Below are 13,085 nucleotides of genomic sequence, written 5' to 3'. Positions count from 1 at the left end.
ACCCACAGCGTTCGGCTCTGGTCACGATGTTCACGATGCTAGCGGTTACAGGAGTGAATTTGTAGCCACGTTCCATATTAGGAACTGGAATTTATTTAAGGACAAAACTGTGAAATAAAACTACTAGAATCATGTAGAGCGGGTTAATATGAACATTTTAAGACCACGACGGTGAGGCTCACAGCAGCCGTTACAGAGACCATCGCATTGTGGCCAAACTGACTTGTCAAAGCCTGATCCTGTCAGATCTCAGAAGCTAAGCAAGACCAGGCCTGGTTAGTACTTGGATGGGAGACCGCTAGGAAAATCAGGTGCCACAGTGGGGCGCTGATCTCAAAAACTGTTATTGTGTCCTTAGGCAAGGCACTTCACCCACACTGCCTAGTATGAAAGTGGTGGTTAGAGGGGCAGATGGCACAGACTGGCAACTTTGCTTCTGTTTGACCCAGAGCAGCTGTGCTTACAATAGAAGCTTACCACCAGTGAGTGTGGAGTGAATGAATAATTCTCTGTAAAGCGTCTTTGAGTGTCCAGAAAAGCACTATATAAAATTGAGACATTATTATTATTATTAGAGAGGGCTGACAATTTTTCAATGTAAATTCAATTGGTTTTGGTTTCAATTTATCCCCCAAGAACACTCCTATTGGGAACGCAGTGGCGCATTTATTTACAGTCTATGATTTTGTTCAGTTTTGAGATGAGTTTAAAATAGTTCACCAACTTGACAAGACCCCACATACCTGATATCTTGATGTCTCTGAAATTTTGACATCTAATGAGCCAGAGAGAACTGCATACCAACTGGTGCCAATGTCCCCCTGTCGATACACTGAAGAAAGTGAATATTTATATTTAAAACATTTAAAGCCACTTCATTTTGACATGTCATAGTTTGTGTGATTTGACTTACAGGTGATGCCTTTCTCTAAGCATTCATAAAATCCACATAGACATATCTGCTGTAACAAAGTGGGGTGGAATCTCTCGAAGGCCTTCACACTTTTGAGACGAGTCAAGATTATGTCAACATCCTCACTGGAGCGCTCTGCTGGCCTGAATGCAAGAAAAGGTAAGACACTGTTCAGATATCAGTTAGCATGGTCATCTTATTCCACCCCACCCACTTTTGAGGGACAGAAGAGCTCATTCTCCAGCTGGATCCTACAGCTCAAACAGTGACAGATACAGGACTACAATCATTCCATACTCCCTACAATAATACAATAACTCACCCTTATGTAATAGATAACCTCAAGTCATGTCAATCACAATTTCATCTTTGCACTGTTTCTATTTACGACCTCTTATATATAGCGTATATAGCACAGATATATTTGTATTACTATATTTATATTATTTTTCCTTGTACATATACATTTATATAATTATGCCTTATTTGAATTTATTATTACCATTTATATTTCTGCTCTTTGTTATTATAATTTGTTTATAATATATTGTGATGCGTGAGCTACTGTGTCCAAATCATTTCCCTGGTGGCTCAATAAAGTCTGACTAAGTTTGCTCCTAAACAGCACTTTCTTTTAGTGGCACTTTCAGTTAAACGGGGATCCCATTCATTACAGTGGTGAATATGAGATTTGAGGGGCTTAAATATGACAAAGTAGGTTCATTTGTGTAAAATGTTGAATTTTCATGAACACCAACAAGTCAACAATGCACTGATTCTTTGGGGGGCTTAAACACACCTTTATAGTCTGCATTGCTGGTTCCTAATGCAGATATTTGTTGTAATACGATGATTTCTTACAGGGGTCTATATCAAATTCTTGGACCTGGGTACAAATCATCTTGGTGGGCATAACAGGCTGGTTTGTTACCTGTAACAGGTCACTCAGCACTTTCACCTTTCACTAAGACGCTTTAAAACGCCGCACTTTTGATAGCACACAGCACTTTAAACATATTTGCACATATTACAAAAGACATTGCACACAGTTGGTTTTAAAATGTATTTATTGGCTTTCCTTTTAACCGCTTTTAATCCTGAGGTACAACAGCACTTTAACTGAAAGCTGTTGGTCCCTAGAGGAGAAGAAGACAAAAATGAACCAGTTACCTTTCAAATTGCTTAGTGCAATATACATGGTGCAATCTGTTTTTAAATGTTTTAAGTTTTGATGTGTGGTTTAATGAATGGTGTGGTTTGCTTTGTACTTACCTCCTTTTTTCTTCAGTCCAGGTCCTAAGAGACTCCCCGGGAAATTAGCTCCCCCTTTTAAGGTTCTGGGCTGGACCAAGCGTAAGATATTGTACAGGGTTAGTAGGTTAGGTGTTTTATTGGTTTATGGGTTTTAAAGTTTAATTGGTGTCTAGTTTTAGGGTTTTCATGTATATAGTTGGGGTTTTAGTAGTTTGGTAATTTGGTTTTGGGTTTATTTTATGGAGTGTTGGGTCAATATTTTAAGCTAATGTTAATTTTTGTCAACACCGTTTTAGTTGTTGCAGTTTTATCCAATCAGTCAGACCAGAATAAAAGGCGCCTCCACACATCATTCTGTGTTCTGCTGTTGGAGAGGAGACTGCTGCCTGCGTCCATTTTGCACCCTGCACTTTTTGCACTTGCACTTTTTTTTGTAACAACTGAAAACCAAAAATAAAAGTAAACTGTGGACCACATCTTCGTGCCTTTATCTGCATTTTTAAGCCTTACTCATTGAACCCTAACCCATTCACAGTTAACCTACGTCACAGTGGGTCCATAATGCATGTTGTCTAAATATAAAATCTCATTACAGACTTTGTATAGGGCCCTTTACCCCATCAGTCCGACACCCATGAGTTCTTGGGACTAGTAGGAAGCACTGGCTTCCTGTGCCTCAGAGAATAGACTTTAAAGCAGCTCTGCTTGTGTACAAGTCTCTCCATGGCCGAGCACCAAAGTACATCTGTGACATGTTAGTGTCATATGAACCATCTCGCACTCTGAGGACCTCAGGGACCGGCCTCCTGCTGGTGCCCAGAGTCAGGACTAAACAAGGGGAGTCAGCGTTTCAGGTTCATGCAGCTAAAACCTGGAACAGTCTTCCTGAACATGTGAGACAGGCCTCTTCTGTGATGCTGTTTAAATCCAGGCTCAAAACTTTTCTGTTTAACTGTGCATATAACTGAAAGGTTTTCATTCCGCACTCTTCTCTCCAATTTATGTCTCTCTTTTTTAATTTTAATCTTCATGATTGTTTATGTTTTGATTTGTTTTTATTATGATTTTAATGTATTTCTTATTCTGTAAAGCACTTTGAATTACTTTGTGTATGAATTGTGCTATACAAATAAACTTGCCTTGCCTTGCCTTGCCTAGTCACTAATAGAAATGATCAAGTTCAACATTTGTGAATTTGATATTTCATGGCAAGCACAATGTAATTAATAGTAAAAATAGCTCTTTCCCCATCTGAGTGTAAGACATCATCACATTGTAGAATCGGATAACCACCGTTGAACTTTTTTGCAGTTAAGATCGGCAGCCCCGTGCAAAATATCACAGACTGACAATGGCGGCACCCGAGGCAACTTCCGGAAAAAGATGAATATCAACTCTAAACTCTAGACAGAAGAGTCCAAGTACAGAGGCGGAACAGGAACACACTGACCTGGATTGAGAAACCCTCATGACACTAATTAGTCCCACAGCAGCAATACTTCCTCCTTCCATCAAGTTCATCAGCATTCTCTATCAAAAATGGAGCAGCTCCTTCCTTTGATAGTAAGCCAATCATATCCACTTTATCTATATTAGAACATCAAAGCTGCACTTGCCAGACATTATAGCTTGGGTAACTAACTGGTGGGGGGGTAACACTGCTTAGCTTTTATCCTTGAATTACACACAAACAGACTATTTCAGACCTCAACTATAAACACAACTAATCACAACTTGTATGAATGAATGTATTGATTGGAATAGTGTTACATGATAATAAAAAACATTTTGTAGCACTGTAGTACTTTCTTTTATAATACCATGTGGCCTATAGCTGTATAAACCTTCAATCATCCAGACAGGTTCCATAGTGGTCCAATTTATTTCTGAAAAAAGACTAAGTAACCTTTTTGAACCCTACATGTATGACCCAGACTCTGAATATTTTTTTTAATAAGTGCGTGTAAGTACATATCAGTAGGTGGAGCCCCGAATACAGACAATACAGGTATTCTCAAACATGCTTAAATGACCAGCCAGAACTACACACTTTAACAAAACTTTACAAAGAGGGCGTGACTGACAAGTGGATTAATCAATCAGGGAAACACATGGTACGTTCATGTGAAAAACAAACATGATGATTTATATGTAACATGTCAGAAAGGGGAAAGAACAACTTAAAGGACTGAGACATGGCATGGATTTTTACAGAAATCAACATTTGACACACCAAACTATTATTTTTGTCAGGTTTAAAAAGTTATATATTTTGTTCTGAATGTTAGAAAAATGTTTGAGAGAAGATGTCTTCCACAAATTAGCATCTGTGTCAGAACGTCTCAAGTTTGGGCAAAGGTTTTTCACCCTCTATTGTCCAGTCCTGTCTGGATTTTATCATAATGTAGAAGGGATTGGCTGGTCAAGTAACAAACATGCATGAACAAATCAAAATACATTTCTGAGTTACCTAATGCTGATGAAGATTAAAAGCTCATGAAAGCTCATGACATTTTGCATAATAGGTCTCCATTAATAACCTTTCCGGTCTTTTTTCTTTTTCTTCTATTAAATGAGTCATCATATTCATTTATAGGCCGTGTAATTGTGTTCGTATTTTCCATCTCCTGGAAAATAGATTATGACAGGATTTAGAATAATCGTTATACTAAATGCAGGGAAGTGACATTTAAGATACCAAAATCCTCCTTGTGTTGTGTTCACATATAAAAGAGCAACAGCTTGATGCTAATGATGTTTTGTTGTTCCTTGGAAAGCTTTCAAATGATATTACTCACATTATCAATACTGAGTTGGTTTCTTTCTATAGCCACACTGACAGCCACTTGTCATTCCTGGATTAAAAGCTTTGAATCAGTAATTCAATCAAGATACAAGAGATAAGGATTGGGAAACCTAAAGGGGGGATTAACTTGTCAATAGAGTCAATGTAATTGGGTTTATTGAAGTTTCCGTGGAGATAAAAGTGCAAATGTAGACGAATGGATTGGAAAAGTTGAGTCATTTAAAAGCATTTGGTCTAATGCACGGGTGCCTTCGTTCAGCAGCAAAGCAGAGGATGTTACTGGGTAAACACATTTGGCACACTGCGTCACCTGCTCTTAATGGCTCCTGCACTTTGGACCTGTCTATGCATCTCTCCCACCCTGGAGCGCACTACAGTAGTATACAGTAAGTATATACAGTTATAGAGGCTACACTTTATGACATAAAATTTTAGTATGTATGCAATTTGTTTATTACCAAAGTACTAAAGTATGCTTTTCATGTATCATTTCCAACATATAATAGCCTATTTCAGCTAAAAAATATGATATAAGACTACAGGCCTGTCATGATAACAAACTTCGAAGCACGATATATCGACATATACTGTGATAAACAACAATATTGAAACGACTTTATGCTACTGTCACAAAGCAGGATAATCCCAGTAAACACAATTTTAAATATACAGTATGATTTAAAGGCCTGAGCTGCAAACATTAAAAGGTATAATGAATCAATAATTGGCCATAACAGTTTTTTATTCTACTCTCTATAGCTCAAATCTTACCTTATTGCATAAAAATGACAAAAATCTATCCACTATTGCAAAGAAAAAATACCTATGAGAAATATTCAGCCCCAAAATATATTATTTCATCTTTCAAATATTGATAATTAACGTGACATGCAGGTCAACAAATTACACAAACAGGTCTATTAAAAAGTAAAGGTGCACTTGACATTTCAATATTTGCCCAGCTGAACACACAAATCAGCTTTAATACATCTTCACTGCAAAGTCCCTAACTATAGCTTACACCTACTTGCTCTGTTATTAAAAAGCAAAACAAAAATTTTAGCCTGTAAACTGTTATGGTTATGACATCTATCCATCACTGACTGGCTGCATGCGCAAAAAGTCACTGTCCCTACAAAACTGTCAGTGGCTTTTAATGAAACCCAAAAACAAGTGGCTGTAACGTTAAATAAAATAGTAGGCTAGATAGTTTACCTCATTTGTGTATTCAATTAATCTGGCTGTAATCTTAATTGAAATCAACCCAGAGTTCACCCGCGTAATGCACCCGATTCTAGCCCACCTGCAAGACCAGTGCGCTTTTTGCACGGCTCAAAAGGGTTACCTAAATAACAAAGACTCTCCAAAGTAAATTCTTGTATATATACACTTTTACCTTTTATCCAGACAAATAATCCACTCTGCAGATTCCGACGATCGTGAAGAGGAGTGCGCGGCTACCATGTCGGCGCTGCTGCTGCTGTGATGCTGCGGCGGAGGAGGGACTGCTCTGGGGCTACTTTATCCGCACTCCGTCACGGCGCACGGTCACCTGAACCAGCACAGGACACAGAAATCACGCACACCGCATTGAACGGCTACTGCACCCAAACAAAGATGCACGGCGTCTTCCCACCAAGTGATAGTGCCACCTCAGACCGCTCTGCAAATAAGACGCACATAGCAACAGTTTTAGTGGTGGTGTGGCGGAGGGATCATAAACGCGTGGGTTTCATCAGGATTTTAGCTAGCAAAAAAAAAAAAAAAAAAAGGTGGACACGTGATTTCATAAAGCTGCCACCTGCTGTAGTCCTCAACAACCTTTGGGAATTTGAGAATTTTCACAAAAACACTGCAGACATCATTAATTACCCTAAAACAGCCACATATTATTACAGTTTCTCACATGTAGCGTACAGGGTTTGGTATGCACATCTGTGGGTACGATATTATCACGATATGAATCTAACTTTACGATATTTATTGTGATATTTAGGAGATGGGACACTTTTTTGCTTTTAAAATACCTTAACAAGATTTTGGTGTGGCTTATTTCCGTCATAATCCAAAGAATTCAAGTAATAAACATATTTCTTCATTTGTTCTTGTTTGCACTGAAATGAATCATGGGATATGTAGTTTTCTATGTTTATAAGATGTTACTACTATAAAACCATTCATTTACGCTAAGAAACTTGTAATTTGATATACCGTGACAGCCCACGATATTATTGTGAGACTTTTGACGATACGGTATCACGATATTTCGGTTATTGTTACATCCCTATAACATAGATCAGACCATGTACGCTACAGGTGAAAAACTGTAATAACGTGATTGTTTTAAATAGGACACCTTTCTGCTTTTAAAATACCTTAACAAGATTTTGATGTGAATTATTTCCATCATAATTGGAAGAATTCAACTTAAAAACATATTTCTTCATGTTGTTTGCACTGAAATTAATAATGGGATATGTAGTTCCCTATGTTCATAAGCTGTTGCTACTATAAAACCATGCATTTACTCAAAGGAACTTGTAATTTGATATATTGTGACATCCCACAGTACCTTTGACGTAATATCATGATATTTTGGCTATTGTTACATCCCTAGTGCACACTGTGTAACTTTTCTGGTGAGAGGTCTGTCACTTGCTTCTCTTCATGGATACATTGCCTGGAATGTTCCACAGTAAGGCATTACACATATTTATCTCTATGGAGGCAGCAGATAATGCCATGGGACCACGTTACATATCAAACTGGCGGACAGACAAGCCCATTTACAGTAAAATGCAAGTTTTTAGGTCATTAAAACCCATGTTATTGAGTATTATGCAAGATGGATACATTTCATGCTATTCCAGACAAAGCAATATCATTTCCATGGACACAAGCAGGCAGCGGTTATACAGTGCCCCTTAATCAAAAAAGGTCAGAGCCTGCAATAGCCTTACTGAGTCCCTTGGGTAGGCTATTGTTTGACTTGATAATAGCCTACCACTAAAAGGTGTAGCCAGTGTTTTAATGACCATACAACAAGGCTGTTAAAAATGTAAACCTATATATTCTTCTAAACCTACATAGAATTCCCACATAATGCACATCCTGGTGTAGATGCATGGCCTTGTTAACGCAGAGACTAATGATGGGAGGCTCCTGTCTGTTTTGTGCTTCTGAAAGACATTAGTGTCAAGTCAGCTCCATACAAGATTTATGTGCTGCTGATGTGGATGGAGCACAGAGCGTTATTGGTGACACATGCTAACAGTCTTTCACAAATTAACCTTCACACCAGTGTTATTTGGAGTTCAGGTCACAGCCAGGTGAGGCATAGACTGATTTTGCTGTGGGGTTGTATAGCCTAAATACTGCAAGATGACTTCTGACCTCTAGGGATGTGATAAAAAAAGGTTGATGGAACATTTTATATAATCGTGATGATTGTCAACAAAGATAATTGCCATTACATCACCAAAATGTGTAGAAAAAAGCTACTTATCCATGATAAATTGTATGTATAGTGAATGTGCTGGTGTTACGTTTGCTTTTGTGTCATTGTTGCTGCTCTTTTCCTTGTTCTCCAGACTGTTTGACCAGCCTGCTGAGGGACTGAAGATGGAAATGAGTAAGGATGTAACAATAACGTGATATCATATCGTCAAAGTTCTCACAATAATATCATGGACCCTCACAGTTATCGACTTACAAGTGTCTTTGCTTAAATTAAGAGTTATGGTGCAGCAATAGCTTTAAAAAAGACAGCGGGAACTACATAGACCATGATCCTTTGTTTTTGTCCCATCGCCTCCAATAAAGCCGCAAGCGGCGTCGAACGGCCCTCGCCCCCGCCCGCCCCGCAACCGCGCCCGCAAACGGTGCCGCCCAAACGCCGTGCCCGCAAACGCCGTGTCCGCAAAGTCTGTGCCTGCAAATGGCAAAATGACATAGTACGCCTTTAGATGTTCTTTGCACCCCCTGCTGGCCAACCTTGAAAAATTCCCATGTCAGTAATATATGTTTTTTCTTCTAGTCATTAATAGAATTTAATTCCCAAATTTGGTGCAGATCCGACAATGTTGATGTTTCATGTCTATGGTAGGGGGCGCTATAGTGTTTTTTTTCATATGTTTTATAGTGTATTATATTCAGACTGAGATCACACATTAGTGATTCAAATTTCAGCACGATCGGACTAAGTCTGTGCGAACAGGAGCAAATAATGTCACCTTGAAATTCGCCAAAACTTTGACCAAATTTTGCAGCTTCGCCGCACGTAAACCGTGACAGTTATCAAAAAAAATCAGCTAACTTTAGATGTTCCACTTGTCTAGATGATGTACGGTGATTTTCAGCCCTGTGGGTGAAGCGCCTTCAGAGGAGTTCGTTCAAAACGCAATGTCAACGAAAATGCGGACTGAAATTTCAATCCAAGATGGCCGCCTTCTGGTTTGTTGGGGGGCGTGGCCATAATAAAATTTTTTGTTTGTCTTGACATGATGAATGTGTGTACCGAATTTCATGGCTCTACGACAAAGTTGACGTCGGGACGTCTCCCATAGGCGCCAAATTTTAGAGTCTTTGCGCCCCTGCTGGTCAACATTGAAAATTTCAACATGTCCATAATATACTTTTTTAGTCGTAATCATACATAGAATTTAATTGCCAAATTTGGTGCAGATCCGACAATGTTGACGTTTCATGTCTATGGTAGGGGGCGCTATAGTGTTCACTTTTCATATGTTTTATAGTGTATTATATTCAGACTGAGATCACACATTAGTGATTCAAATTTCAGCACGATCGGACTAAGTCTGTGCGAACAGGAGCAAATAATGTCACCTTGAAATTAGGCAAAATTTTGACCGAAATTTTGCGGCTTCGCCGCACGTAAACCGTGACAGTTATCAAAAAAAATCAGCTAACTTTAGATGTTCCACTTGTCTAGATGATGTACGGTGATTTTCAGCCCTGTGGGTGAAGCGCCTTCAGAGGAGTTCGTTCAAACGCAACGTCAGCGAAAATGCGGACTGAAATTTCAATCCAAGATGGCCGCCTTCTGGTTTGTCAGGGGGCGTGGCCATAATAACATTTTTTGTTTGTCTTCACATGATGAATGTGTGTACCGAATTTCATGGCTCTATGACAAAGTTGACCGGGACGTCTCCCATAGGCGCCAAATTTTTGAGTCTTTGCGCCCCTGCTGGCCAACAGTGAAAATGGTATCATGTCCATAATATAATTTTTTGCTCGTAATCATGCATAGAATTTAATTCCCAAATTTGGTGCAGATCCGACAATGTTGACGTTTCATGTCTATGGTAGGGGGCGCTATAGTGTTCACTTTTCATATGTTTTATAGTGTATTATATTCAGACTGAGATCACACATTAGTGATTCAAATTTCAGCACGATCGGACTAAGTCTGTGCGAACAGGAGCAAATAATGTCACCTTGAAATTAGGCAAAATTTTGACCAAATTTTGCGGCTTCGCCGCACGTAAACCGTGACAGTTATCAAAAAAAATCAGCTAACTTTAGATGTTCCACTTGTCTAGATGATGTACGGTGATTTTCAGCCCTGTGGGTGAAGCGCCTTCAGAGGAGTTCGTTCAAACGCAATGTCAGCGAAAATGCGGACTCAAATTTCAATCCAAGATGGCCGCCTTCTGGTTTGTCAGGGGCGTGGCCATAATAACATTTTTTGTTTGTCTTGACATGACGAATGTGTGTACCGAATTTCGTGGCTCTACGACAAAGTTGACGTCGGGACGTCTCCCATAGGCGCAATGTATTTTGACTTTTCGAGGTGGCGCTGTGTCGCCATTTTTTTATGCCCGTGCACGAAACCTATATTTTATCGAATTTTTCGCCACTTCTGAATTTTGGGCCAAGTTTGGTGAGTTTTTGAACGTGTTTAGGGGGTCAAATTAGAGCTCAAAGAGCAGAAGAATAATAAAATAATAATAATAATAATAATTCGAGCAAAAACAATATATCCGAAAACTTTAGAACAACATATTATACATTTTTTGAAAGCTCTCGACCTTCCCCACGTCACCGTGGGGTCATTGGTGAGTGACGGGCACTGAGGCGCTCGTCATTCGCCATCTCGTCGAGGTCACCCATCGCCTTCCATTGACTTCCATTCATTTTAGCAGTAGTAAATATGAGCCAGGCCTTGGGCGTGGGTTACTGGGATACTGCTGTTCGTGCCGGGGGCGACCGTGGACATAGTTGCATGTCGTCTTGTCGCATTCGGACATGCGCACGTCCCTTCCCATTCGCTCCGCTGAGCGGAAGCAATAGGCCCTACGCCCTGTCGGGGCTCGGGCCTAATAATACAGGAATATTCTAAACTGTAAATAATTATTTTTGATCCAGTGACTCACATTTATTTCACACAATAATCACAATCTCAATATTTTGGCCATGATTATCGTGATACTAAATTTCAACATGGTTCTCTTTGTCTCAGTACTGGCTAATGGAGCTGATGCTGATATTATTTTCAATCCACCGTGGTATAGTTACTGCATGGCATAGTTTGTTTCTTTGTATTTTTCTAAGTTATTAGTTTGTATTTACATGTTTTTTTCAGACTCTGACTCACACCACCAGACCACCTCAGCCTCCAGCCCAGCACCAAGCCTTTGATTAAAGTTTGCCTTATCTGCATTTTTTTGATGCACCATCACACTATCATTAGAACAAAGAAATTAAGCAATAAATAAATACATACATACATATGAACATACATAAATGCATAAAATACAAAATTCTGTTTATGATGATCACGTTTTCATAATGTAACCTCCAGTTCAGATGTTCCCATGCGCAATCAATTTAGGAGAAGCTTTCCTATTAGCTGCTCTTAATTATGAATGATGCTTGGTGCAGGAGCACAGTCGTTAACAGAGACAGGCTGCGAGGGGTTTAAACTTTACCAGGGGCTCATTGCTCAATGCTATGGCAAACTGAAGATGGTTTTGATTAAATATTATCTTTAATCTCAGAATCAAACTGTGTCAGTGTTAAGGTGTTGTACAATGTTTGTGTTACGGCCCTGAAAATGGTCTTATAAGAACAGGGCCATTGGTCTCTGTTACCTTGGCAACGAACTGCCTGAGAGATGTAATCTTTAACGGTGCAGTTACTGAATGCCTCTTGTCAATAGCACCTCTGCACAGCCTTTGTCTTTTTTTATTACGGCTTTTTAAAATTACTGTAGGTCTTATTCAATCATCAATCAAAAAGAATGGTAATGCGTTTATGTGCAAACTATTGACAAAACAATAATTTGAATAAAAGTATAATCTTAAGTCTATTACATGAAGTTAAGATGCAGCCTAATATAAAAAATAGGCTACAGTAAAAGTGCTGTTATAAATATTGTTTTAATTTGTGCCACCATTTTTTTGCTACATAATTTATTTTACAGTTTTTTTGAGCAACTGAGACTGAGACTATTGCAGTGTCTGGCCACAGGATGGCAGCAACAGTAAGTATTTTTAAGCAGATAATTTCTCAAAAGATAGAGGCTTATGTGAAATGATGCAGAAAACAAAACTCTTTTTATTTGCAAAACTTAACTTTTAACAGGAAAGATAAAGTAAGCTATATGAATTAATAATGCTCATATATTATTCTTACTAAAGTATTAATATAGTTGGAGGGCTCTGTACTTTTCTGTAGTAAGTGGCTTGTTGTTGTCCCTTCTCTTCTTGTGCCCATACATTGATGTCTTTCTCCAAGTGTGATACAAAGTTGAGCTCAGGCCGAGGCATGCACAATACAAAGCCCAAATTCCTGTAAAGCTGCATACCACCCGCTCACAACGGTAACAAAGCAACGCAAAACAAAGTGAGAGCCTCCACTTGTCTAATACTTCACATACTCAATCATTGGCTTAGAGCTACACCTACGTCTATAGGAATTCTACCCCCGCCATATCTCTTACACATACTGTATAACATACCACCACTGCTGCTATAAACCGCGTCTATATTTGCTTTTCTGTTGACAAGTATGGTGATGTATAATTAAATGTTCTGGTTCTGTTTTTAACATATGTTTAACACACATCCCACACTTCTCACTCTTCCCACC

General features: G+C 39.0%; 1 protein-coding gene and 1 pseudogene across 5 annotated transcripts in view; one reads left to right on the top strand and one right to left on the bottom strand.

Moving 5' to 3' along the window:
• rapgef4a (Rap guanine nucleotide exchange factor 4a) overlaps window positions 1-6,437 on the bottom strand; it is a 36,456-nt gene extending 30,019 nt beyond the window's left edge. For all 5 annotated transcript variants that reach the window (XM_055149397.1, XM_020931835.2, XM_055149402.1 and 2 more), the window contains exons 1-3: window positions 6,370-6,437; window positions 914-1,056; window positions 744-832 (exon numbers count right to left, since the gene is read on the bottom strand). In XM_055149397.1, coding sequence (XP_055005372.1) covers window positions 744-832; window positions 914-1,056; window positions 6,370-6,437 — 300 coding nt within the window. The remainder of the gene's footprint in view (window positions 1-743; window positions 833-913; window positions 1,057-6,369) is intronic.
• LOC129409069 (5S ribosomal RNA) lies at window positions 206-323 on the top strand (annotated as a pseudogene).
• Window positions 6,438-13,085: the final 6,648 nt, after the last annotated feature.

The sequence above is a fragment of the Boleophthalmus pectinirostris genome, unplaced genomic scaffold (genome assembly GCF_026225935.1).
Source record: "Boleophthalmus pectinirostris isolate CB_2022bp ecotype Guang Dong unplaced genomic scaffold, ASM2622593v1 HiC_scaffold_1, whole genome shotgun sequence".
Taxonomy (NCBI): domain Eukaryota; kingdom Metazoa; phylum Chordata; class Actinopteri; order Gobiiformes; family Gobiidae; genus Boleophthalmus; species Boleophthalmus pectinirostris.
The sequence above is the reverse complement of the archived record's forward strand: the minus strand, read 5'-3'. Positions and strand labels throughout refer to the sequence as shown.